The sequence below is a fragment of the Wyeomyia smithii genome, chromosome 2 (assembly GCF_029784165.1).
Source record: "Wyeomyia smithii strain HCP4-BCI-WySm-NY-G18 chromosome 2, ASM2978416v1, whole genome shotgun sequence".
Lineage (NCBI taxonomy): Eukaryota > Metazoa > Arthropoda > Insecta > Diptera > Culicidae > Wyeomyia > Wyeomyia smithii.
The window spans coordinates 241,055,250-241,083,215 of record NC_073695.1 but is presented as its reverse complement, the minus strand read 5'-3'; the positions used below and the strand labels follow the sequence as shown (position 1 = coordinate 241,083,215).

At 38.3% G+C, this 27,966-nt stretch overlaps 1 protein-coding gene across 1 annotated transcript; it reads left to right on the top strand.

The window, feature by feature from the left end:
- Positions 1–2,297: 2,297 nt before the first annotated feature.
- On the top strand, positions 2,298–25,373 carry LOC129720502 (uncharacterized). The gene is made up of 4 exons (XM_055671983.1): positions 2,298–4,022; positions 24,476–24,620; positions 24,690–24,791; positions 25,216–25,373. The coding sequence occupies exons 1-4, from the start codon at positions 2,298–2,300 to the stop codon at positions 25,371–25,373; spliced, it is 2,130 nt and encodes a 709-aa protein (XP_055527958.1).
- The last annotated feature ends 2,593 nt before the right edge of the window (positions 25,374–27,966 follow it).

The window sequence follows — 27,966 nt, the reverse complement described above, 5'->3', positions numbered from 1 at the left end:
ACGAACCTCTTAAAATTTATATCAATGTGTCTTCGAAAACGTTAATGAAATGAGTATTTATTTCATATGAAAATGTTACTGCGAATATTTATACCTCATATTGACACAGGAAATGATTGTAAACATTCCAGAAAATTCGTGACACTTATTTTATCGAGACGCCGCCTCATAAATGCTCAAATTTTCTTTCCCCTCCGAACATTAACACATTCGTTCCACAAAGTGTTTCATAAGGAATAATTTACGATCCGCAAATCAAGCCAATAATGTTTGCCTTATACCGTAGCCTTGTTATAGCACTTCCTCCTACCGTCCCCACCATCCAATCTACGGCTGGCATCCTTTCCCAAAAGCGAACCAATAAAAGTAAGTCCCACCATAACCGTTGTATACCTTCCCTACCTTTTCACTCCGGCGTACCAACTGGCCCGGCTTGTAGGCATAGATTATAAACAAATTTATTTCCAATCATTAAAACGCTGTAAATGCACTGTAAATCAAAACGATTCCGGTTCACGCTTGTCCCGAAGGGAAGGCCTTTTATAGCCCACACTTACCCGCCGCCGCACCCGGGGTAGTAAATTTAAACCCAATGCCGACACATGTTTCCCGCTTGTTTCAGTTTGGTGCAGAATTTTCGCATCTTATCCTCTCGTTTCGGCTAAGCTAAGCTGGTTGAAATCCTTCACCACCGAAGTTCAACTCTTCTGCAACGCGCAGTACGGCGCAAAAAAGTAAGAAGTGTTTCTTCGTACCGAGGAAGAAACATCCTTGCTATCTACCTTCTGGTCGGTCGGTCGGCGCGCTTACAGCGTCGCATTTGTTTACTTAATTGAGATATTTTGCATTTATCGATGTTTTTCGCTTTAATTGATCGTTCTCGATCGGTACAGGCGAAGATTATTGTTATCTTAATTGGGCGTCGATAGCCCCGATAGCCTAATCGATCGCGCGGCGAGTGAAGAATTTCGCCAGCCGAGGAGTAGTGGTCGAGATCGGACCGCTCGAGGTAAACGATGGACGGACATTAGGATGCAAATCCGAGCGATAAAATGGGTTATCGAAGTGAATTTTTATTCTTTTCTGCTGTAATAAGAAAAGAGCTTTATCGCGGTTCCGAAGTGGTGTTTTGTTTGAATGAAAAACTTGACTTGTAGATTTCAATGGTAGTTCGCGGACGACTTTCATATAATTTACGTTTAGATTTAGTTTATAAAAAAAATAATTGAAACTGTTCAATATGAGAAATGTAATTTAAGACAATTAGGAATATTCATTAAAATGGAATAAAAAGCTTGTGGAGAACGAAATTTGTAGAAACTGATTAAAATAATATTTGAACACCTTATTATCAGCATGAGAGGTTTTATTTGAGTTAATTAACCCTCTAGTGCGTGCCTTTAGACGGGCTTCGGGAAAATCACTATAAATTTTTGCAAACATTTTTTTAGTGATAATTAAAAATGGATAGTGATTTTACTGAACCCCGTCTAAAGGCGGGCTTGGCCACTAGGAGGTAATCTAGAATTCTAGGACTTCTAAATAACTTCAAATTACCAAGTTCGTATTCTAAATTAAAAATGTGGGATTTTAAACTCAGAATTTAGCAGCAAAACATTTCTCGTAATCAGAAATATATAGCCGTTTTTAATATAGTACTCAGAAACCAAAGATCAAAATACCAATTTCAGAGTAAGAAAATCTAACAATAATTATCCAGGATTTGAATTCTCAAACCTGACAACAGTTTATGAGTTGTTTCAAAAGTCTGAAATTGTGGAACGTCGTCAATCTGATCTAATGTGTGGAACTGGAAATTCGCTGTCGCCTTCGGATGGAACATTCACCGTACCACCTCCTAGTCAAAAATTCTGGATCTACTTGTCCCGCATCTCTCGTGACGTCACTGCTGAACAAGTTTGCGAGTTGGCGAAGCAAAGATTGGGCACAAATGACGTTGAAGCTGTTAGGCTGGTAGCCAAGGGAAAGGATGTCAAATCGCTGTCATTCATTTCGTTTAAAGTTGGCATTAGTGCTGACCTAAAATCTAAGGCACTTTCGACTTCAACGTGGCCTAGAGGAATGTTGTTCCGCGAGTTCAGAGACAATAATGCTGCTGAAAATTTTTGGAATCCTATTCGATCACTGAATGCAGACCCTCAACAATCTTCAATCATGGATCCGATGTCAACTCACTCCCTAGGACCCCAGGACGAAGTATTAATGACGGAATAAATTGTATTCAAAACACCATCCTTCCTGTCTTCCAACAACTGGGACGCAATTATAATAATAAGATGGAAGCCCCTAATCCCCCCTCCGCAGTCGTGCCATTCCAACCAGCGACCAGCAGCCGTCCCAGGCCTGCGTGTGGGCGTGGAGAAGGGGTCTTCCAAATATCTAACGCAGACAAGTATGATTCTATTTCACACTTGTCAAGATCTGATCTGCCTATCGCTTCCAGCATTTCCTCGCTACCGCCTACCATATCTCGTCCACCATCTGTTACGACAGAGCTAAGACGTCCTTTGGTCAATGTACGAAATGAACGAAAGTTACGCATCTTTTACCAAAATGTTCGTGGACTCCGGACAAAAATCGACACTTTCTTTCTTGCTGCTTCCTACTCTGAGTACGATGTTATCGTTCTCACTGAAACATGGCTGGATGATTGCATTTTATCGCCGCAGCTTTTTGGCAGTTCATTCACTGTACTTCGAATGGATCGCAGTAGGGTGAATAGTCGAAAATCGCGTGGTGGTGGAGTCTTGATAGCCGTTTCCTCCAGGCACTGCTGCTGCATAGACCCAGCACCGATTAGTAACACGCTTGAGCAACTGTGGGTAAAAATCCAACTGGATAGGTCATCCGTAAGCATTGGAGTGTTGTATCTGCCCCCTGATCGTCAAAATGATCTTGATGTTATTCAGACACATGCTGACTCAATTGGATCCGTTATATCCCGTCTGAATCCCCTCGACATTGCTGTTCTTTTTGGGGATTATAACCAACGAGAGCTGCATTGGGTACCTTCGGAAAGCAGTGGCCTTGTTGTTGATACAAGTAGATCACGTTTAACCGCAGCTGGAAGTGCTCTGTACGACGCATTTTGTTTTAACGGTTTGACGCAAACAAATCCAGTCAAAAACGCTCGTGCTAGAACTCTCGACCTAGTGCTGGTGAACGAGCCAGCGCTTCAAAACCTTTCTGTGATGGAGGCCGAATATCCTATGGTGAGAATTGATCCGGATCATCCCGCTCTGGATGTGACTGTGATGGAAGTAGTGCCTATTGCACTTGAATTAGCTCCACAACATCGGGCATTAAATTTTAAGCATGTTGATTACGATGTGTTGAACGAAGCGTTATCAGCAATTGACTGGCAATTCATCGATTCGCAAGAGGATCTGACGGACATTGTCGACATGTTTACCGCAACGATTCGAACAGTAATTGAAGCTCATGTTCCACTGCAACGACCGCCGATGAAACCTGCTTGGGCCAATCGACATCTCCGTGAGCTGAAGCGCCGTAGACGAGCTGCCCAACGAAACTATCAAACAAATCGCACATTTCTAGCAAAGCAACGGTTTAAACTCGCAAGCAACACATACAAATTTTACAAGCAATTCCTGTACTCTCGTTACATTGAGCGAACTCAAAGAAGCTTACGTCGACATCCAAAAAAGTTCTGGTCTTTTGTTCGTTCTAAACGAAAGGAAAATGGATTACCAGCTTCCATGTTCCTCAGTGATTTGTCTGCTAGCACAGCTTCTTCTAAATGCGAATTATTTGCTGAGCATTTTAAAGCCGCTATTTCGTCTTCAGTTGCTACGCAAGATCAGATTGATGCTGCAATACGCGATACTACGCAGGAGAGTTTCGATTGTGGAGTTTTCCAAGTGACAGAAGCGCACATTTTGAGTGCAATTCGAAAGCTGAAACATTCCACTTGTCCTGGGCCAGACGGGATCCCGCCATCATTGTTGAAAAACTGCTCGAACAAACTGGTGGCGCCTCTTGTAAAGATGTATAATCTTTCTCTGCAGCAAGGATTGTTTCCTACTAGTTGGAAAAATTCATTGCTCACACCGATACACAAAAAAGGGGACAAGTGCAACATAGTTAATTACCGAGGAATTACATCATTGTGTGCTTGTTCCAAAGTTTTCGAAATAGTCGTCAGATCAGTGCTGTTTTCATCGTGCAAAAACTATATTTCTAGTGACCAACATGGTTTTTATCCTAAGAGATCCGTCACAACCAATCTGTCACAATTCTTTTTGTTGTGTTCTCGCTCAATGGACGCGGGAATGCAAGTGGATGCTGTGTACACGGACTTCAAGGCTGCGTTCGATCGTGTTAATCATGACATCCTTCTACGAAGGCTGGATAAACTGGGGCTCTCCGCTATGCTCATGAAATGGTTTCGTTCATACCTGACCGGCAGAGTTGTATGTGTCAGTCTTGGGTCGTCACATTCCGAGCCATTTACAACGTCTTCTGGAGTGCCGCAAGGGAGCAACTTGGGTCCACTTTTATTCTCACTGTTTATAAACGACGTTGCTACAATTTTACCGCGAGGTACACGACTCCTTTTCGCAGACGATGTAAAAATCTTTCGGATTATAGCCTGTCTCGAAGACTGTTTGGAACTACAAAAGTTACTTGATGCCTTCAGTGATTGGAGCAACCGTAATCTTCTTACCCTGTGTGTAGAAAATTGTCATGTGATTACCTTCAGCAGAAAGCTTCAATCAATTAGCTTTCCATACAGCTTGGCTGAGCAAGCTCTTCAGCGGATAAGCCAAGTTAGAGATCTTGGCGTAATTTTGGATAGTCAGCTTACATTCCGGGCACACTACGAAGATGTCATTTTAAGAGCCAACAAGCAACTAGGATTTATTTTTAGAATTGCCGATGGATTCCGCGACCCACTGTGCATGAAAGCTTTGTACTGCGCCCTGGTAAGATCGATGCTCGAATCAGCGGTTGTCGCTTGGTGTCCGTTCAACAAGGTCTGGATTGATCGCATGGAAACTGTTCAGAAAAAATTCGTGCGTATGGCGCTAAGGCATCTTCCTTGGCATGACGCTACGAGGCTGCCCCCCTATGAGCACCGCTGCATGTTATTGGGGATTGATACGTTGGAGAGAAGAAGATCTAACGCACAAATTATTTTTGTTGCGAAGGTCCTGAGAAATGAAATCGATTCACCCGCTATTCTCGCAGAATTGAATCTCTACGCTCCAGAAAGGAATCTGCGGAGACGTGAGCTTTTGAACTTGGAGACAAGGTATAGTCGGTACGGCCAGCATGATGCAATTAGGTTTATGTCTACGAGGTTCAACGAGGTTGCAGAACTGTTCGACTTCAACGAACCCATCAACACTTTTTTACGTCGCCTGCGGATTCGCTAATAATTTATTGTTAATCGTCTCTAGTTTTTGATTTTATTCATTAAGACAAAAATTGTCAGATGGAATTTTTAAATATAACATAACATAACAAACATAAAGTTCATAACTCAGATATCAAAATAACGAAAGAAATATAATAATGATCATCAAAATTTGAACACGGGAATCCAAAATCCAAGATTCAAGAACTCCAAATCTCCAATTCACGACTTGGAACAGACAACTCAAAATCCAGATTTAGGAGGAAAGAAAACCAAGAGAAAAGAAGCCATGGTTCGGTACTAAATTCGGAGCATAGAATTAAAGTTTCGAGCTTACAATGAAAAAATTCTTCTAATGTTAAATTTAAAAAAATACTTGACCAAATTGTTTCGTAGTTCGTTAAAATTTGAAGTCAAATCTGCATCATGGAAGATTATGTGGAAAATTTAGGTTTCTTTTCTTATTAAATCTAGGAACTCTGTAAAGCTCGAAAAGCTGGACCTAATTGATTTTTTTTTTCTATTTGGTGCGTAACTAAGATTGTCAATTTATGTTTCTTTGGTGCCAGTAGCAAGTTATGGTCGATTTTGACTTATCTAAAATGTGGTTAATCAAGTTGATTCATGTGATTTAATTGTGTAGTTGTGTGAAAACGTTAGATTTTGTGCCAAATAATCATCATTTGCGGGAAGCGTTACCTCACTAATTCTATTTAGAAAAAACTGAACTGGCTGAAGCGCATCGAGAGTCGCTTTGGAGACGGTAAATTCATTGAATGAGTACTAAAGTAAGTACTAAAGTGTAAAAAGTTAGGAGTACAGAATCAATAGTGAGAAATGAGAAGTAAAGAGTGAAAAGTGAAAACTCTGTTTGATTAGTTAAAATTCAAGAGTGAAAAAAAAACAACCAAAGATATTGCAGTAAAAAGTGAACAATGAGAATTAAAAAATTCAGTGTAATAAGTAAGAAATTAGGAAAGGAAAATAAGGAGTAGAGAGCGAGAGGCAAAAAGAATAAAGGTGTGCAGTGAGGAATGATAAGTAAAGTAGAGTAGAGTGAAAAGTAAAAATAATAGAATGAGAAGTGAAAAGTAGAGAATGAGAAGATAAAAGCAAAAAAAAAAGGGAAAAAGTTGAATGTTAAAAATGAGAAATGAAAATTGAGAGTGAGTAGTAAAAAATCAAGAATAAAAACAGAAAAAGTACAGAGACAGAGTTAGAAAATGAAGAGTGAGAAGTAAAAAGTTGGAAGTAAGAAGCTAAGAGTGAGAAATTGAAAGGAAAATTGAGCAGAAGAAATTTAAGAGACTGAAAACAAGATGAAGAGTATCGAGTCAGAGTGAAAAGTGAAACATGTGTGTGATTAGTTAAAATTAAAACAAAAAGTAGAACAGTGAGGAATGAAAAGAAATGTAGAGTAGAGTGAACAGTATAAATATATCATGAGCTGTGAAAAATAGAGAGTAAGAAGTTGAAAGCAAAATAAAGAGAAAAAGAAAAACTTAAAACTGTGAAATGGGAAATAAAAATTCAGGAGAGGAAATTGAAAAGTAAATGGCAAGTTTTAAAAGTAAAGAGTGATAAATGAAAAGTTCAGAGTGAGAAGTAAAAATTAAATAATAAGAAGTAAAAATTGAAAGTGAGTAGTAAAACTTCAAGAGTTAACAGAAAATTGTAAAGAGATATAAGTAAAGAGTGAAGAGTAAAACTAAAAGTAAACAATGAGAATTACCAAGTGAAGAGTGAGAAATAAAAGAAAAATCAAGAATGAGCTGAAACAAGTAAAGAGACTGTAGTAAAAAGTGAAGAGTTAGAAGTGAAAATTAAAATTATTTCGAAGTTTAAAGTGAAGAGTGGAAAGTAAAGAATACAGAGTGAGAAGTAAAATGTACAAAGTTGAACAATGAAGAATGAGGATCAAAACCGTTAAGAGTCAAAAAAAAAGGAGTGAGAAATAAAATTCTAGGAGTGAGAAATGAAAATTCAAGAGAGAAAACCAAATAGTACGCGGTGAGTCGGATAAATTTATTGATGAGAAGTAAAAAGGGTAGAGGTGAGAAGTAAAAAAGTGAGAGTGAGAAGTAAAAGTTAAGAGTGAGAAATACAAATTCAAGAGTGAGCAGAAAAAAGTAAAAAAGGTAAAAATAAACAGTCTGGTGGAAGGAGTACAAAGTTCAAAGTAAGAACTGAAAAGTAAAGATTAAGAAGTAAAAAATAAAGAGTGAAAAGTAAAGAGGAAGAAGCAAAAAGTTGAGAAGGAAGAGTGAAACTAGAGAGTTAAAAATAAAAAGCAAAGAGTTTAAAAGTGAAGAATCATAAGTAAAATGTTGAGAATGATAAGTAAACACGACATAAACCATTTCGCCTGCAACTCAAAGAAAACTCAAATTTCTGAAATGCCAAAACAACCACTACCCTCGGATGAAGACCTCCTGGCAGCAGCACGCGTTCAATTTGCTGGGCCACCAAATGCAGACATAACATCTAAATTTATAAATTTCCGAAAAGGCGAAACCATCAATCCATATCGGACAGAAAAAAATGCAACTAACAATGGAAATTCAGCACCGGCTCCTGCCAGCAACACCAGCATACAATCAGCACCGCAAGACAACCAATTTGAACTTGACCCCATGCGTCCACCAATCGTCCGACTTACGCAGCAATCGTCGAATGGCGACGAGCGCTTTTTGAAGGCTAGACTCCGCGACCCAAAAGTAATGCATATTACACGCCTATATCTCGCATTCATGAAGGACCAATCATCATCTGTATGCGTAGAAGGAATGACACCAACCAGCATAAGAATGCTTCTCGCATCCGAAGGACTGCCGACATCTCCAGAACAACTCCAACGCGTCTTTATTGAAGTCCATCAGAAATATGGACTCACGCCAGCCGAAGCAGTAGCCGACCTTCAATCATATCGTCATTTTTTATCAAATTAACGCACGCATCGTCTTCAACAACTACGCGAAAGTGCAAACAAATTCAGCACATCAAATTTTCGCAAGTAAGGACGCCCTCTTCTGAGGCAGAAAAATTAAATTTAACATAAGTAACAACTTGACTAACACTTCTACGCTTCTTCGACAGAATGCGACTGAAATTCTTATCTACTATCAGAATTTCAATCGCATGAAAAGCCCAAGCAAAATGAAAGAAATTCAACAAAATCTATTGTCGTCATCTTTTAAAATAATTTTGGGAACTGAAAGTATCTGGGACGAAAGCGTTAGAAGCGAAGAAGTATTTGGAAACAATTATAATGTATTCCGGCACGCTCGGAATTTGTCTACCAGTCAAAAAAGTCAGGCGGTGGAGTCCTCATTGCCATTAATGTAGACTTTACTTCTGAAGAAATAATATCCGACAAATAGAAAGAATTTGAACACGTATGGGTCAAAGCATTTATTGCTGGCGAAGAACATATCTTCTGTTCCGTGTACTTTCCACCGGAACATGCTCATAAACATTCGTATGAATTATTTTTCAAAACTCTAGAATCTATTATGTCTAACATGAAACCAGAAGTAAAACTGCATGTCTATGGCGACTTCAACCAACGTAATGCAGACTTTATTGTAGACATTGAAAATGAATCTATCTTACTCCCAGTCGTAGGCGAAAACGAAACACTGCAGTATCTTTTTGGCAAATCCTCAGAACTCGGTCTATATCAAATCAATCATGTCAAAAACAAGCAAAATGCATATTTAGACCTATTATTCACAAACTGGACTGAAGACTTCTGTGTAGATGCATCATTGACTCCCATCTGGAAAAATGAAGCATTCCACACAGCAATTGAATATTCAATAGTAATGAATAACACTTCGTACTCCAGCGACTGCGAGTACGAGGATGTACCGGAATACCACAAAACTGACTTCGAACAAGTCAAACGTAGACTTCGCATAATAAATTGGCGTAGTATAATTTGTAAAGAAGGAAATGTCAACGAAGAAATACCAAAATTTTATGAAATAATTAATCAAATTATATCAGAAAATGTACCACTGAAAAAAAAAAGACGAACGAACACCAACAAATATCCAGTGTGGTTTAATCCACAATTGAAGAACCTAAAAAATAGAAAACAAAAAGCACATAAAATATACAAAAAAAGACAACAATAGCGAAAATCGTCAAAATTACCAAGAAATTTGCTGTCAACTTGACGCAGCCATTAAAACTGCACATGAAGAACATAATCGTAAAATCGAACATCAAATTAAGTCTTGCCCTAAGAACTTCTTCAATTACGTAAAAACCAAACTAAAAAGTAACAACTTTCCATCACGAATGCATCTTGACAGATATGTAGGACAAACTAGTAATGAAATATGTATTTTTTTTGCAACTTTTTTTCAAGAAATATACACCACATATGAAGAAACAGATCGCGACCGCGAATACATCTCGTATTTTCCCGAATTTTCGAATTCTTTATCTGTCAATCAAATATCTGAATTCGAAGTTCAGAACGCACTTAAAAATTTAGACGCTACGAAAGGTCCTGGACCTGACAGAAAAGCTCCAATTTTTTTCAAAAACTTGGCAGAAGAACTATCTACACCATTACAACACCTCTTTAATATGTCCCTGAAGAATGGAATTTTCCCAGAACTCTGGAAAACTTCATATTTAGTGCCAACTTTCAAATCTGGCGCTTAATCTGACATTCGTAATTATCGTGAAATTGCCATTATTTCATGCATTTCAAAACTATTTGAATCAATAATTAATGAAAAAATCTTTCAGCATTACAACTCAACAGCACGGCTTTTTCAAAGCCCGATCAACTACCACTAATCTTTTGGAATTCATAACTATCACTTTTACTGCAATGGACAACGGCAACCACGTAGAAGCTCTTTATACGGACTTTAGCAAGGCATTTGACAGAATCGACATACCTTTATTGCTTTTCAAGCTCGAAAAATACGGAACTGAAACAAATTTTTTGGAATGGCTGCAGTCATACTTATCAAATCGAACACAAATAGTCCGCTTTCGAAATTCCTTTTCAAACCCAATAGAAGTAATTTCTGGGGTTCCTCAAGGTTCTCACCTGGGCCCTCTTCTTTTTATATTATACGTAAATGACATTTCCTTTCTTCTTAAGTCAATATATGTGCTTGTATATGCTGACGACATGAAGCTCTTTATAGAAATAACCAATGCAGAAGACTTCGAAATATTCCAGAATGAAATTAATGTATTCTACACTTGGTGCAACAAAAGTCTATTACAACTCAACATTAAAAAATGTAATTCAATAGCCTTCAGCAGAAAAACAGTAACACCATCTACATACATTTACTTAGGAAACCAACAAGTAGAAAAATGCAAAATCGTAAGGGACCTAGGCGTAGTCCTAGACTCCAAACTCACATTCATAGAACATTATAACACAATAATAAACAAAGCAAATAGTATGCTGGGCTTTATAAAACGCTTCGGCCACAATTTTCAAGACCCATATACAATCAAACTATTATATATAACATACGTCCGACCGATTCTGGAATATTGTAGCATTGTATGGAATCCATATATTGTCACACATGAAGAACGCATTGAATCTGTCCAAAAACAATTTCTTTTGTACGCGCTTCGTGAGCTAAATTGGACAGCATTTCTCTTACCATCATAAAAAGCACGCTGCATGCTAACAGACATACAAGCACTTAAAGAACGCCACGAACTGTCAATGCTTTATTTTATCAATGACATTATTTCTCAACGCGTGCAATCTACTAAATTATTATCTCAACTAAATATTTCGTCAATTTAGAATCGTCAATTAAGAAATCGTAAAATATTTTCGGAAAACTCTCACAGAACGAACTACTCAAAAAATGGCTCAGTAAATAGCATGATGCGTAACTATAATCAGCACTGCGAAAATATCGACATCACCATGGGCAGAAATCAAATAAAAAAACGACTAACTACTGGAAATAATGTATAGAATATAAGAAAACATTGTATTATTAAAACTGTAGTCTACATTTGCTTGACGAAATAAATAAATAAATAGATATAAAAATATTAAAGAGAGAGACGAAGAAAACAGAGAGTGAGAAGTGAAGAAAGGAAAGTGAGAAGTGAAATTTAAACAGTAAGAAATGAGAAGTTCAGATAAAGAAGTGAAAATTTAAGAGAAAAAAGTGAAAGGTTCAAAATGAGTGGTAAAAAGTGAAGAATGAGAAGCGTGATCAGAAAAATGTAAAGAGAAAGAGTGAAAGTGAGTGTCAACATTGAGAAATGAATATTTCAGATTAAGAAGTGAAAATTTAAGAGAAAAAATTGAAAGGTTCAAAGTGAGTAGTGAAAAGTGAAGCGAGAAAGAGTGAGAGGTAAAAATTTAAAAGTGAAAGTAAAAAGAAGAGCGTGAGAACTACAAAGCGAGGAGCGGGGAATAAAATGTGAAAAGTTAGAAGGGAAAACTGAAAGCGAGTAATAAAAGTTCAAGAATGAGCAGCAACAAGTAAAGATATCGAATTGAAAAGTGAAAATTGAGCTGTAAAAAGTGACTAGTGAGTATTAGGAGTAAAGGTTCAGAAGTAAAAAAAGTTAAGAATAAAGAGCGCAAAGTAAAATGCAAAGAGTTAAACAGGGAAAATGGTCACTAAATAGCTGATAGTGTAAAGCAAAAATTAAAGAGCGCGTGAAAAAAGTAGAGAGTGAGAATTGAAAAAAGAGAAGAGTGTGAGTAGTAAAAAGTATAGAGTGAGAAATATAAAGTTAAGAATGAGAAGAAAAAATAAAGAATAGAAATGAAATTTAAGTTGAGTACGGGAAATGTAAGATGAAAAACGTAAACGTAATATGAAAAATGAGAAAAATGAACAGAAAAATGTAAAGCAATATAAATAAAAATTATAAGTGAAAGTGGCTTAAAAACGTAGAGAGATAAAAAATGATTGAAAACATAAATTATAGAGTGAGAAATTAATAATGATCAGCAGTAAGTTAAATTATTAAGGAAGAAATTAAACGCACGGTCAAAAGTAAAAAGCCAAAAATGATCAGAAAAAAGTTAATAGATAAAAAAAAATAGAAAAGAAGTGGACAGAAAAATGTGAAGAGATGAAAGAATGGGTGAGAACATGAATAAGAGAGTGAGAAATAAATGTTGATCAGCAGAAAGTTAAATTAATTAGTAAGACGTGAACCACACAGTGAGAAGCAAAATGTGAAAATTAAAACTTAGAGAGCAAAATGTAGAAGGTGAAAATTGGAAGTGAGAAAAGAGGGGGATGTGAAAGGCGAAAGTGAGAGTGAAAAGTGAATAGTTAAGAGTGAGAAATGATAGTGAATAGTGAAGTATGAGAAATGAATAGTGAATAGTGGATGGTAAGAAGTTAAAAATAGAGAGTGAGAAGTGTGAAGCGATAAATGAAAAGTGTGTGGATTAAAAAGTGAAGTATGAGGAGGTAAAGTGAAGAAATACATGAAAAGCGAGGAGTAAAATGCAAAGAATAAGAGTGAAAAAAAGTAAATTCATCCTTGTAGTAAAGGACGCGAAGCTAAAAGTTAAAAGTTTAAAATAAAAATAAAATTGAGAAATAAAGAGTTAGAAGCATACGGTGAAAACGAAAAGAGAGGTAAGCAAGAAATGTAACGTAAGAAATAAAAAATTACGAATAAACAGTAGGAACTGAAGTGTGAAATAAACTGAGAAACAGAAATTGAGATATCAAAAGTGCAAAATAAAACGTGAGAAAAAAAACTGACAAACCCAAAGTAAGAAATAAAATGTGAGAAACAAAAATTAGAAAAAAAAGCAATTAATAGTAAGGATTGAAAAGTGAGAAATATGCAGTTAGATATGAAAAGTTAAACATAAAAGTGAGTGATGAGAATTGAGAAAATAAAGGTGAGAAGTAGGAAGTTAGGAATAAACAGTAAGGAATAATGCAAGCAAGTGAGAAATAGCAAGCAAGAGATTATGGGTTCAAGTCCCATTTGGATGCAGTATATTTTTTCATGTCTGTATCATAATTTTAGCTGGTGTATTTTTTGCTTCCCTTGCTGCGCACACCGTCTGCCTTGAAAAGTTATTGTAAAAATAGAAATTAGTACAAAAAACTATGAAATAAAAAGTGACAAATAAAACATAAGCAGTAAAGTGAGAAAAAAGGGTGAAATGAAAAATGAGAAATAAATATATGAGAAATGAAAAGTGAAAAATTAAGAGTAGGGAATATTAGGTAAATAATAAAAAGTTAGAAATAAAAAGTGACAAGTCAAAAGTGAGGAATGAAATACGACAAATAAAAAAATGAGAAATGAAAAGCAACAATAAGCATTGAAAAATAGGGTGTGATAAATGAAAAGTTTGGCATAAAAAGTAAGACAAAAAGCGTAGCAATAAATATTGAAAGATTTAAAACCAAGAAAATGGAGGTGAGAAATAAAAAGTGATGAATAAACGGAACTGATCACTAGAAATGAATAGTGAGAAAACAATATTAGAAACCAAAAGTGAGAAATGAGATATGAAAAATAAAGCGCGACAAGTTACAAGTGAGAAATTAGATATGAAAATTAAAACGTACGATATAAAATGTGAGCTATAATTACGGAAAAAAATTTTTAGAAAAAAAAGATAGAAAGTGTCGAAATAGAAGTAACAAATAAAAAGTGAGAAATATTAATTGAAAAATAAAATGAGGAAAACAAAGAGCATAAAATAAACAGTGAGATATACAAAGTAAGCAGTATGAAGAGTGAAAATGAAAAGTTTGAAATGAAAAGTAAGAAATACATTATAATATATAAAAGTGAGAGATAAAAAGTGAGTAATAGAGAATGAGAGAAGGTTAGTGAGAAAAAGAAAGTGAGATGATTCCTGACGGAATGGTTCATAGTCACCGTGTTATAATTTTTTGACAGTCTACTTTTTAGAGCGCTCGTTACTTCAACGTTATAGTTCATACATTTGAAAATTGTTTATAAGGAGTAAGAAATTTGTAAGAAGTAAAAAGTAAGAAGTAAGAAGTAAGAAGTAAGAAGTAAGAAGTAAGAAGTAAGATGTAAGACGTAAGAAGTAAGAAGTAAGAAGTAAGAAGTAAGAAGTAAGAAGTAAGAAGTAAGAAGTAAGAAGTAAGAAGTAAGAAGTAAGAAGTAAGAAGTAAGAAGTAAGAAGTAAGAAGTAAGAAGTAAGAAGTAAGAAGTAAGAAGTAAGAAGTAAGAAGTAAGAAGTAAGAAGTAAGAAGTAAGAAGTAAGAAGTAAGAAGTAAGAAGTAAGAAGTAAGAAGTAAGAAGTAAGAATTAAGAAGTAAGAAGTAGGAAGTAAGAAGTAAGAAGTAAGAAGTAAGAAGTAAGAAGTAAGAAGTAAGAAGTAAGAAGTAAGAAGTAAGAAGTAAGAAGTAAGAAGTAAGAAGTAAGAAGTAAGAAGTAAGAAGTAAGAAGTAAGAAGTAAGAAGTAAGAAGTAAGAAGTAAGAAGTAAGAAGTAAGAAGTAAGAAGTAAGAAGTAAGAAGTAAGAAGTAAGAAGTAAGAAGTAAGAAGTAAGAAGTAAGAAGTAAGAAGTAAGAAGTAAGAAGTAAGAAGTAAGAAGTAAGAAGTAAGAAGTAAGAAGTAAGAAGTAAGAAGTAAGAAGTAAGAAGTAAGAAGTAAGAAGTAAGAAGTAAGAAGTAAGAAGTAAGAAGTAAGAAGTAAGAAGTAAGAAGTAAGAATTAAGAAGTAAGAAGTAAGAAGTAAGAAGTAAGAAGTAAGAAGTAAGAAGTAAGAAGTAAGAAGTAAGAAGTAAGAAGTAAGAAGCAAGAAGTAAGAAGTAAGAAGTAAGAAGTAAGAAGTAAGAAGTAAGAAGTAAGAAGTAAGAAGTAAGAAGTAAGAAGTAAGAAGTAAGAAGTAAGAAGTAAGAAGTAAGAAGTAAGAAGTAAGAAGTAAGAAGTAAGAAGTAAGAAGTAAGAAGCAAGAAGTAAGAAGTAAGAAGTAAGAAGTAAGAAGTAAGAAGTAAGAAGTAAGAAGTTAGAAGTAAGAAGTAAGAAGTAAGAAGTAAGAAGTAAGAAGTAAGAAGTAAGAAGTAAGAAGTAAGAAGTAAGAAGTAAGAAGTAAGAAGTAAGAAGTAAGAAGTAAGAAGTAAGAAGTAAGAAGTAAGAAGTAAGAAGTAAGAAGTAAGAAGTAAGAAGTAAGAAGTAAGAAGTAAGAAGTAAGAAGTAAGAAGTAAGAAGTAAGAAGTAAGAAGTAAGAAGTAAGAAGTAAGAAGTAAGAAGTAAGAAGTAAGAAGTAAGAAGTAAGAAGTAAGAAGTAAGAAGTAAGAAGTAAGAAGTAAGAAGTAAGAAGTGAGAAGTAAGAAGTAAGAAGTAAGAAGTAAGAAGTAAGAAGTAAGAAGTAAGAAGTAAGAAGTAAGAAGTAAGAAGTAAGAAGTAAGAAGTAAGAAGTAAGAAGTAAGAAGTAAGAAGTAAGAAGTAAGAAGTAAGAAGTAAGAAGTAAGAAGTAAGAAGTAAGAAGTAAGAAGTAAGAAGTAAGAAGTAAGAAGTAAGAAGTAAGAAGTAAGAAGTAAGAAGTAAGAAGTAAGAAGTAAGAAGAAAGAAATAAGAAGTAAGAAGTAAGAAGTGAGAAGTAAGAAGTAAGAAGTAAGAAGTAAGAAGTAAGAAGTAAGAAGTTAGAAGTTAGAAGTAAGAAGTAAAAAGTAAGAAGTAAAAAGTAAGAAGTAAGAAGTAAGAAGTAAGAAGTAAGAAGTAAGAAGTAAGAAGTAAGAAGTAAGAAGTAAGAAGTAAGAAGTAAGAAGTAAGAAGTAAGAAGTAAGAAGTAAGAAGTAAGAAGTAAGAAGTAAGAAGTAAGAAGTAAGAAGTAAGAAGTAAGAAGTAAGAAGTAAGAAGTAAGAAGTAAGAAGTAAGAAGTAAGAAGTAAGAAGTAAGAAGTAAGAAGTAAGAAGTAAGAAGTAAGAAGTAAGAAGTAAGAAGTAAGAAGTAAGAAGTAAGAAGTAAGAAGTGAGAAGTAAGAAGTAAGAAGTAAGAGGTAAGAAGTAAGAAGTAAGAAGTAAGAAGTAAGAAGTAAGAAGTAAGAAGTAAGAAGTAAGAAGTAAGAAGTAAGAAGTAAGAAGTAAGAAGTAAGAAGTAAGAAGTAAGAAGTAAGAAGTAAGAAGTAAGAAGTAAGAAGTAAGAAGTAAGAAGTAAGAAGTAAGAAGTAAGAAGTAAGAAGTAAGAAGTAAGAAGTAAGAAGTAAGAAGTAAGAAGTAAGAAGTAAGAAGTAAGAAGTAAGAAGTAAGAAGTAAGAAGTAAGAAGTAAGAAGTAAGAAGTAAGAAGTAAGAAGTAAGAAGTAAGAAGTAAGAAGTAAGAAGTAAGAAGTAAGAAGTAAGAAGTAAGAAGTAAGAAGTAAGTAGTAAGAAGTAAGAAGTAAGAAGTAAGAAGTAAGAAGTAAGAAGTAAGAAGTAAGAAGTGAGAAGTAAGAAGTAAGAAGTAAGAAGTAAGAAGTAAGAAGTAAGAAGTAAGAAGTAAGAAGTAAGAAGTAAGAAGTAAGAAGTAAGAAGTAAGAAGTAAGAAGTAAGAAGTAAGAAGTGAGAAGTAAGAAGTAAGAAGTAAGAAGTAAGAAGTAAGAAGTAAGAAGTAAAAAGTAAGAAGTAAGAAGTAAGAAGTAAGAAGTAAGAAGTAAGAAGTAAGAAGTAAGAAGTAAGAAGTAAGAAGTAAGAAGTAAGAAGTAAGAAGTAAGAAGTAAGAAGTAAGAAGTAAGAAGTAAGAAGTAAGAAGTAAGAAGTAAGAAGTAAGAAGTAAGAAGTAAGAAGTAAGAAGTAAGAAGTAAGAAGTAAGAAGTAAGAAGTAAGAAGTAAGAAGTAAGAAGTAAGAAGTAAGAAGTAAGAAGTAAGAAGTAAGAAGTAAGAAGTAAGAAGTAAGAAGTAAGAAGTAAGAAGTAAGAAGTAAGAAGTTAGAAGTAAGAAGTAAGAAGTAAGAAGTAAGAAGTAAGAAGTAAGAAGTAAGAATTAAGAAGTAAGAAATACAAAGACGGAGGACGTAAAACGTTAAACGTAAGTATGTAATAATTTAGTCTTCTCATTCAATCAGTGAAGCTGATTTAATTATCGTTTAAAAAAATTAGCCACTCGATTGAAATGAGAAAATCTGCCCATGATTTGTAGGAGAAATTCACACAATGCACGAATTCTGAAGTAAGCAATAAGACCCGCACAATGCCAAAGCGAAAGTAAAGTTGAATAATCTCTTATCCCTTCTGTCGGCTAACCAATCAGTAACTAACACGAGTAAGTATCAGTATCGTACGCACTAACAGTCAGTCATTACACCGTGATCGGGTGAAATGGAAGACTATCGACACTTTTTCGGCGAAGATCGAAGCACACACTTTCATTCAACCCATTGATTCTGACAGCTGTTGCCGGAGAACATGTCCATCCATCTATCCATCCATCCATCCATCCAGAGAAATATCATCCATTCATTCGGTGCAATGTTCCATTCGGTGTTAAAGAGGAGGGCAAACAACTTGGGGAAAGCGGGAAGAAAAAACTTGAAAAAAAAAAGACGTTACGACGTTGATTATTATTTTCATTTCAGCCGCTCGTGTATATTTTGCGATCGGATTGTATGAAGCACAGAGCTTGTATCGGTCGGATGTGGGAAGGAGCGAGGGGAGTTTTTCTCAAGTTCACAACCCTAGCCGATCGGCGGCGGCGGCGGTGAGCGCCTTGCTTGGTTCCTTCATACGTGAATATTATTGTTCAATATTTAACGTGTTATTATGCTGCATTATTAAAGCGTATTGAATGTGGGACGTCGTAAAAGGAAAGATTCCTTCTACCTCCAAGCAGGGCTCAGTCGACTGTAAGCACAGCGCATAAATAATAAATATCGATACTTTCAAAGACTGATTCTGTCTGAGAAGGGACTAGACTTCCTCTTGATAATACTAGTGGGAATCGGCAGTGTGGTTCGAAATGTGAAGATTGCAACGATCGGAAAAATGTTAGCTATAGTCACAAGTCTGGCAGCACTGGTTCGTTTCAGCTGCACGTGAAAATGCCAGCAGGGTTCAGTATGCAAAGACATCGTCGTCGTCGTCGGCGTTGTAATACAGATTCACGTGTCGGTAGCTCGAGAACAGCGCTGTTAACTTCGCGCTGGATTACGTGCCCCAAGTCAGTTTCACTGACGACAGTCCGAAGTCAGGCAGGCAATGAAATGAATACCTATGCGTCTGACGTGATGGCAGGAGACTATCTTTCCTTTGCGAGGGACGGAGCAGGACGAGTTCTCGGGTGTCAGAATCGATTTCGGTCATGATTAGTACGCCACAACTTGGCCAAGGTGTTCAACGTTCACGAGTCCGCCTCGAACGATCCTGAAAGCCAGAAAATGATTATTACGTGCTCGATTTGCTCTTTTGCTCTGACGTTGCTCTGAAAGGAAACGGAACCATGGAGGACGGGCTGGCGGCTGATGGCATTGGGAACAAAACTGCGGTTAGTAATATCCTATTGTTTTACCGCAGGCTGCAATCGGGTGGGTGTGTTTCCCATGATGGAAGAAATAAAATACACACATGTAATCAATTTTTATTACGAAACAAGAGGCGTTCCAGAAACATTCCTTCGGTTTCCGGAGCCAAGGCATTTTCATAATCCTTGGGAAAACATGTCGATAAAACCATATTGGTTCATGCATATTTGATGTGCATGTGCGGGCGGGTCTGTGACTCGGGTCCGCCTGCTTACGGAGTTCGGAGCAGTTTACAGCAGGCGTTGATTTTCTTCCGGCTTACAGCAACCTGGCAAACGACAATCGATTCATAAAAGTGGGCTACTGTGTTCGCCTCTTCGTTGGTACCTAGTACCTACTGTTGTTTTATTGATTAATGTCACACCCAACGCACGAACGTCATGAACACCGGAAATGATTTGGGTTTAAAAGCAGTTTCATCGAATGGCAAAAAAACGAATGGTTCCATTTTGATGGATGGTTGAGATTATTGCTAACACAAATTTTCGAGACGGTGGTAATCAACCAATGATTGATTTACTGGAAGACCTTCCCGCGTTCTTCCTCTCGGCACTTTTTTCAGTTATTATTAGCAAATAAATATGTAATTTGTAGACCTTTTTCGTATTAGTGAGTGTAAAATTTTAAATCACAGTGATTTAAAATTTTTAACTCTTGTTAGACAGTACAAATCAACAGCTCGATTAATTCCAGTTTATGGCAAAAAGAAACAAGTTGCAAAATCGAAATCATAACAAGGCATTCCTTATTAATTGACTATAAAAAGCAACTACTGACCGGGCAGGTCCAAGCCTGGGATTTATAAAAGGGAACAAAACATACAATGCATTAATATCCTCTTTAGCTATAATTAATATCTAACATCAGAGTTTCGGACTCGGGTCCGGGTGCATAGCATTTGCTACCAGGCAGCAGTGGCAGTATGGCCCCCGGTTCGGGGTTCTGTTTAGCTTTATGCCTGCGCGATTCCGGAACTATAAAACTCCGGCTGACTCGTTCACTCGCTCGGCGTGACTCGGCGTATTTGTGGGCCTCACCAGAATGCAGCAGAAAAAAACAAGGATTTCAACCCCCTGGTCTTTGCTTCTGCCAGGTGGTCACGTGGAGATGAATGTTTCACTGCCATCAGGGTTGGTGGAGGTGGGAGTGAAAGAAAAGGGGTAAAAAAGCTTCCGTCATCATGCAACTCAGCAACCGTTGAAGCGACCTGAAACGAGGGGCTATCAATTCAGAAGTAGTTCAGCATGACTTTCGCTTTAGGGCTGGAAAAAGAGCGACGGTTGTCTGCTGGTTAGTATACGAAGGGTGCGGTGGTATGACATACGGGGTTTTCAACTTTCTTATAATCCTTACGCGAAACCGACTACCTACCAGCAGGATGTTTATAAATTTTTAATGACTTTACTGATGCATTGAAAGCTTTTATTTAGAACCTGCTTCTCAACAGTATCCATGAATGAATGCAAGATTCAAGCGTCGTGCGAAGCGAATGATTAATGAAAACTATTGTTAGAATCTAATGGAAAAACTTGGTTGCGGCAGTCAGCTAGTTTCGGCGCATCACTGTCTTTCCATTAGCTTTTGTTCCTCTAAACTTCACATCCTCAAATATGCAACTGATTGTGATAGAAATAAAGATAGATGAATGCAATTGTGGGGTACACTCTTTGGGATTTGAATAAACATTTCTTCCAATAATCATATTTTACGACCCTGAGCTTTTAGGGAAGCAGAAGCCCAAAGTACCCACACAATCCACTAACAGATGGTTTTTATACCCAGAAGAGCCAAATCGAACAGCCTGCTGTGACATGCGACTGAAAACTTTGCACACGCCTGCTAAAGTAGGCTTTGTCTTATATTTGTGTGTCCATAAGCGGCTTAAAGAAAACCATATGCAAACGAAGGAAACAGCAACTCCACGCACCGTGCGGGTTCAAGGTGAGTGCGCTCCGTTCGGGCCAGACATTCAAATTAAGCGAAACCATCAAGCCCAGATTAACGATAATCACGACATCTTGCGGTCCGGTTCAGTCGTGTGCGATGCACTGCTCCACGCCATCGTTGCATGGACCAGTAATGATCGGAGACAATTTGCGGACTCGGGCTATCGTATTTGCGTGGGTTTCAGAAAAACGCATCGAACAGCTTCACCGCGAAGACTTAATTCCTCCACTCCAGGGCATACAAGAGTTTCAGTTGATTTAAAATACCAACATCGCACCGATCGCTCTAATCCGCTCATGTGGGTACGGACAGACAGACAAGTATCGCACCTAGAGCTCACGGCTGTCCAAACCGGGAACAGCAATCAATTTCCGATCGCCCCGGTGAAGATTCCCTCGCAGTGTAAGCAGGCACAGGTTAACTTACCTTCTTCTGCCGATGATCGGTCGAACATCGGTCCCCCGCACGCGATAGGGTGCAATTTATCGTCCGATTGTTCCACACTGGCAGGCATAATTTGAATAATACAGATTTGCGCCACGGCTCCAGCCAGCATCCGTAACGGATTATTCTGCGTCAATCAGATTTATCAATTTCGCACAATTGCAAAACCGACGCACAGAGCGCCTTCCTTCCCCGTTTTCATCTAAGGTAACATGCGGGAAGGAATGGAAACGGAGTTTTGGGGAAGGATATTCTTCCACCCCCATTCACTAGCATATAGCGCTTGCATCACATGCACTCATGAGTAATGTGAAGCGATTAAGTTGATCCGATTGGGTCGAAAAGGCGGCATACATCGGACCGAAATGGGTGGAGCAGAGACTATTATGCTAAGCTGCTCGTGGGGAAGATGAGACGAAGCTGAGCGGAAAGTGGTTTCGTTGACAAAATGTGCCGGGTTGGGTTTGAAGTTGGCTCTGTTTTGCTAGAACCACTTTCGGTAATTGTCATTTTTATTTTGTATTGTGGGGTTATTATTATTTTCGTTATTATTTTATTAAAATAATGACTGTAGCAGTGGAGAAACGTTAGATTATGTTCACTGACCTGAAACATAATATCTTTATTTTTCAGCATTCAGGAATAACAACACAAACACGAATTTGAATAGAAATAATTCTAAAATTATTCTGAAATGGTTTGGAATAGTTCGAAAATGTATCATGAATGATTCTAGGTAGAAAATTTGCAAAACCATTTTCGAATGATTCTAGAATATCCTATGAATTATTTTTTATTTAATTGTAATTAAGTTTGGAGCAGTTAACAATTTATTCTAAATTTTAATCTAAATTAATCACTATAAGATAATCGCTTCTATATTCACCTCAGTACCTATATTCATCTCATCAGGCCTTTTGGATCAATTTATGGTCAAACTTCACCATTTTTTCAACTTAAAACTTTCAACCACTTGACAAAATCGAGAAGCAAATAGATTTACTTGCAAAAATTTGTAGAAATTTGACGGTAAATTTGACTAATGGGAGAAATAAAATGAATATAGGTGCAGCTAGCTGTTGAGATGAATAATGGAGCAATTACCCTATTTTCTCTAACTTATTTTAACTGTATAATACGGGTTTGATCACTTTGTGCGTGGTGCCAAGGTAGAATGTTGGCCGTCGCCTGGTCTCAAGAGTACTGCCTTGATAAGCCATGGATCCTGTGGTTTAAGCTGATGAACGTTCGGATAGCAATCGTGTGGGATCTCTCTGGTTGGAGTGAGAGAATTAGCGGTAGATGAGCTTTGAGATGAAGTGGAGTCCTGAACGGTTGACAATTGTTCGCGCCACAATCGTGATTAAATAACCGCTTCGTGACTGGTGGAGCGAACATCCTGCCCCGGCTGGAATGACCATTTCAGGTATGACGCGGATGAAATTCTAACCTAGTGTGAAAGCCTCCTGAGATTGTCTCTCGTTGAAATGGAGCGTACTCGATCAATGCGGGAAAAAGAAAGGAAAATAAGACCCCAGTAGCGGTTTTCAAATAGCTAAGATTATTGGAGAGGTGCTCACCTGGACTGTAAGATGCAAGGGCCTTGAATAATAATTTTCCAATAGCGTTGATCTACAATGTAGAAACCGGATCATTTGATGTAGATGTTGTTGGAAGTAGATTGACCTTTAGAGATACTTCTAGTTCGACTGCGTCTGCGCTGCTGGTACACGTGATTTTTGTTCGGATTCAAATGAAGGTATCGGAAGAACCGCAACTGGGCGCGTGAGGATGCCATTCGCTGTCTGAAGCGTAACTACCCGTGTCACTCCGTCCCTTCCTGAATTTAATGCATGTATTTTTGCCGCGACCCAGCGCATTGGTGACTAGGACTCATCTGCGGTGATAACGAGCTGGTTCTTATTAATCTAGACTGGTGGGTGTGACCATTTAGGACAAAGCTGAAGCGAAGTAAGAGATTCTCCGAGAACTCCGCCTGTTACAGTTCTCCTTAGTTTAGTCTAGCCATTACGAACAGACTTGAATTATTGAGAACTGAAGCAGAGGGTCCAAAGCCCCTAGAAAGGAGAATGGTTGTAGCAGCTCTTAACCATGGCTGCTACGTAAAATCTAATGGTTAAACCCCTAAGCTAAGGTGTTATGCGACCCGTGTTAATAGATAATATGGACGGGGAGGGGGGGGGGGGGAGCTTTAACAAATACCCAGCCGCTACCGGAGCCTATGGAGCACCAGGGCACCCTTCACAGTAATCAGCCCTTACGCGGGTCACTGATGCAGCGGACCCTTCCTTACCCAGCGACTCGAGAGAATTTTATGAACGACAAAACTTCACAAAATTCGGCCACCGGCAGCCTTTCTTCGCCGGTACCCATGGTCTTAATGGAGTGCAGTCCTATAAAAACAAACGTACCAAGCGGAATGGAGAAGATGGAGTATGAGGGGGATTTCAACCTCGACAGCGAATCACTGGACGGAGGACCCTCTGCTTCATCCTTTATTCTACGTTCTCCACAAGGGAATGACGAAAGTCAAAGGGACTTACTTCCTGGTCCAGAGACAAGGCCCAAAGACGAAGGAAAACTCAAACCATCGGCACCCCTTGTCAAGTGATTTTCCAACGCGCAAAGGCGATGACTGAGCAAAAACCTTCGCTCCGGTCTCTCGTACGAAGAAGCCAGGAAGCTGGCCCTCCTTCCGATAGAGCAGCTTCCTCAAACAAATCCAGTCGCCGTCAGGCGACAGCGGTCGGACGACTTGGTGTCCCCAAACACCAGTACCAAGTGTCCACAGCTTAAAAAACTGCGGAACGGCACTGGTTTGGGGTCATCGGGTCCGAAGTCGCTCCCGACGGCCACATATAGAGACATGGCGGCAGCTATAACGCTCACAACGGACCAGCTTCAGACTGTCCGGACCTCCATCCTCGATCACATTGCTGATCAGGAAAATCCGCACCAAGACCAAGTCCAAGTTTAACGGTTGCCATCTACAAAATTGCTTTCTGCAACTTGCCTGTCCGACACCGACACAGTGCAGTGGTTGGAAAGGGAGGTACCTTCTTTCGTACCGTGGGAGGGAGCACAGCTTCGTGTATACCATACGAAGGAATTGTCGAAGGCCAGACGCTATGTCGGTTACTTCGTGGACAGTGCGAACTCTCCGGACGAGAAGATTCTTCGTTCACTCCAGAATCAGAACGAGCATTTCTCTGCCAAAATGTGGCGAGTCTCTTACCGCAAATTGGTAAAGACATTGGTCGAGCTAGTTCTGGATATTGACAAAGAATCGGCCAAACTCATCGAAAATGGAAACCATGAACTGCACTACGGTTTTGGTAAAGCACGCATCCGAAAGGTAAGTGCAATTCTGCTAAATAGAGAACTAAATTTTTTACCTAATACAGAGTTTATCCAACGCGATGTCGTTGCCGTCACGGTTGAAGTACCGACAACCACAGGAAAGCAGGATATGGTGGTCACGTCGGCCTGCTTTCCGCGCGACCAAGGTGATATACCACCACCCGAAGTTGCTGCGCTTGTGTGGTACTGCAAGGCCATCAACAAGCCGTTTCTGATCGGCTGCGATGTCAACGCCCACCACACGATCTGGGGCAGCTCAGACACCACCAACAGGGGTGAGTACCTACTGGAATACCTTACTTCTAACGATGTCAATGTATGTATTGTAGGGAATAACCTCACTTTTATCAATGCTATCAGACAGGAGGTCCTTGATCTCACTCTGTGTAGCGCCTCTATTTTCGAAAGGATTAAAATTTGGCATGTCTACGATAAACCTAGTTTGTCGGATCACAGACACATTGTTTTTAACATAGAGGCTAACCTTCTGCAAAGAGAGCTATTCAGAAATCCTAATAACACAGATTGTGAATCCTTCAAGAAACACCCGTTCGATTCAAAAACTTTCAGTTACAGCAACATTCGAAATTCAGTTGACCTTAACTCGACAGAAAATGATCTACCAAACAGAATCATGGACGCTTTTAACGCAAATCGTCCACCAACACAGCAGTCAGTATGCCGTGATGTACCCTGGTGGAATGATCAACTCAGTGACCTCCGTCTAGGCTAGGCGGTTGTTCAACAGGGCACAAGTCACGTCTAACTGAGATTACAGAGCGTCCCTCACTAAGTACAACGGCGAGCTACGCAAGTCTCAACGGGAATACAGAGTTAGTTTCTGTGAAAGAATCCGATCTCTGCAGGAAGCTACGCGGCCCCAAAAGGCGATATCCAAAGACCATACTAACGGTTTAGGACAAGTGAGGAAAGAGGATGGATGCGTCACTGTCACTACCAAGGAAACGTTGGAGATTGGAGGAACACCCACTTTCCTGAATCGACAGAGACCGAAGAACTGAATAGTGATGGGTCGCGGCGGGACAGTTCGAGACATATGGCGTCTCGGAAGTCCATTCTGCTGGACCGTTGACTGTTCACGGAAGCTTCAATAGGTTGGGCTTTAAGCTAATTCTACCCTATGAAGTCTCCAGGTCCAGACGGCATACTACCCATCTTTCTACAAAAATCGGACGCAGCTATTATATTCAAACTCATCAACCTCTTCAGAGCTAGCTTTATCCTGGGCCATATTCCGGATAACTGGCTGAAGGTGAAGGTAGTGTTTATCCCCAAAGTTGGAAGAAAGGACAAAACCCCATCTGAGACTTTCAGACCCATAAGTCTGACTTCATCACTTCTCAAGTTGATGGAGAAAATAGTGGATAAATATATCCGTAATGAGTTTCTTAAAGACTCCCCGCTGAATCGGAACCAACATGCCAATCAAAGCGGCAAGTCAACAGAAACTGCTCTTCACAGCTTAGTGACGTTGATTGAGAATTTCCTGAGTTATCAGGAGACGGCGCTATGTGCCTTTCTTGATATTGAAGGGGCCTTCGATAGCACGTCCTTTGCATCAATTAATACGGCTCTCTCTAATAAGGGAGTCGACCACACTTCAAGGAGCTGGATACACGCAATGCTCTCTAGCAGAGTGATCACAGCAACCTTGGGAGATTCGTCTGTAACAATGTCAGTGATCAAGGGATGTCCGCAAGGAGGAGTTCTCTCGCCTATGTTATGGTCACTAGTTGTCGACGCACTTCTCAACAATCTTTCACAGTTTGGTTACGAGGTCATTGGATACGCCGATGACATCATCTTCATCGTCAGAGGTAAAGATGACGCAACTCTGTCGAGCCGAATGCAAACGGCTCTGAATACCACCATGTCATGGTGTTTACAGGAGGGTCTAAACATAAACCCCTTAAAAACAGTCCTAATTCTATTCGGCAGACGAAGGAAGATCTCCATCACTCCTCCAATACTGAATGGAGTTAGACTGGGCTTCAGCAATGAAGTAAAATACCTCGGAATTATTCTGGACAAGAAACTGAACTGGTCTGCACAACTGGATCATGCCGCTAAGAAAGCGATCTCAGCGATCTGGGCCTGCAGAACTCTGTTCGGTAAGACCTGGGGACTGAAACCAGACTTGGCACTCTGGTCTTACAAGACCATTGCCCGACCAAGAATCACCTATGCTGCCCTTGTGTGGTGGCCTAAGGTGAACGAAGTGACTGCGCAAGCCAAACTCAAAAAAGTTCAAAGACTTGCATGTCTTTCGGGGAACAACTCCAACTGTTTTGATATGTTGCTGCCATTTTACGTTGATCAGATCGATCGATTTCTAAAAATTTTTTACTCAATATAAGACATAATTTGACTACTACTTTTAGATATTAGCGCATTAACATTAATGCTCATGCATACCTGATATTATTTTGATTTGTGAAATATACCAAACATATGTCAAAACCAGTTTCGTTGAATCACCGTTTTGAGCTCAGTTTTTGCCTTTCTCCTAGAAAGGTATAGCAATCACTCAAAAAACTAAAGGTATAAAAGTGCTCCAAAGGGCCGGATGTTGTATATCACTCGACTCAGTTCGACGAGCTGAGCATTTTCAGTTTGTGTGTGTGACGCTCTCTCAATCTGAAATTATTTGCAAATGAAAAGTCTAGATGCTCCATACGACCCTATTGAATTTTATTGTAATCGGATTTTTAGTTTAGAGGTTATGTATCAAATGTAAAAATCATAAACATCATTATCTTAGAAAAAATACTTAACCGATTCAAACAAAATAGATCTCAAAAGAACTGGCTACCTGAAAAACTCTTAACTTTCGAATTTTATAGAGATTGGACATATGGTTCAAAAGTTATGAACAGAAACGTGTTCTGGAGACTCATGTTTCTCAGAGATGGTTATACCGATTTTCATAAAATCAGTGTCATATGGAAGGACTGGTTGCCCCAGAAGACTGTGTTAATTTTTTTTTGTAATCAGACTATTACTTTGTCTGTTATGTTCAAAAATGTGAAATCCAGTTTTGAAAAAAAAAAATTCCGAGGACTGCTTAGACCCACTCACTTTTTTCAGAGATGGCTTAACCGATTGTCACAAAATTAGTGTCAAATGAAAGGTCTAGCTGCCTTTTAATGCTCTATTGAATTTTAATCGGACTCCAACTTTGTCTGTAATGTATCAAAATGTGAAAATCACGAAACTTCAGTATCACCGACACTACGCAACCGATTCGAATAATACTGTTATCAAATGAACGGGCTCATATGTGTTTGAATGTTATGTTTC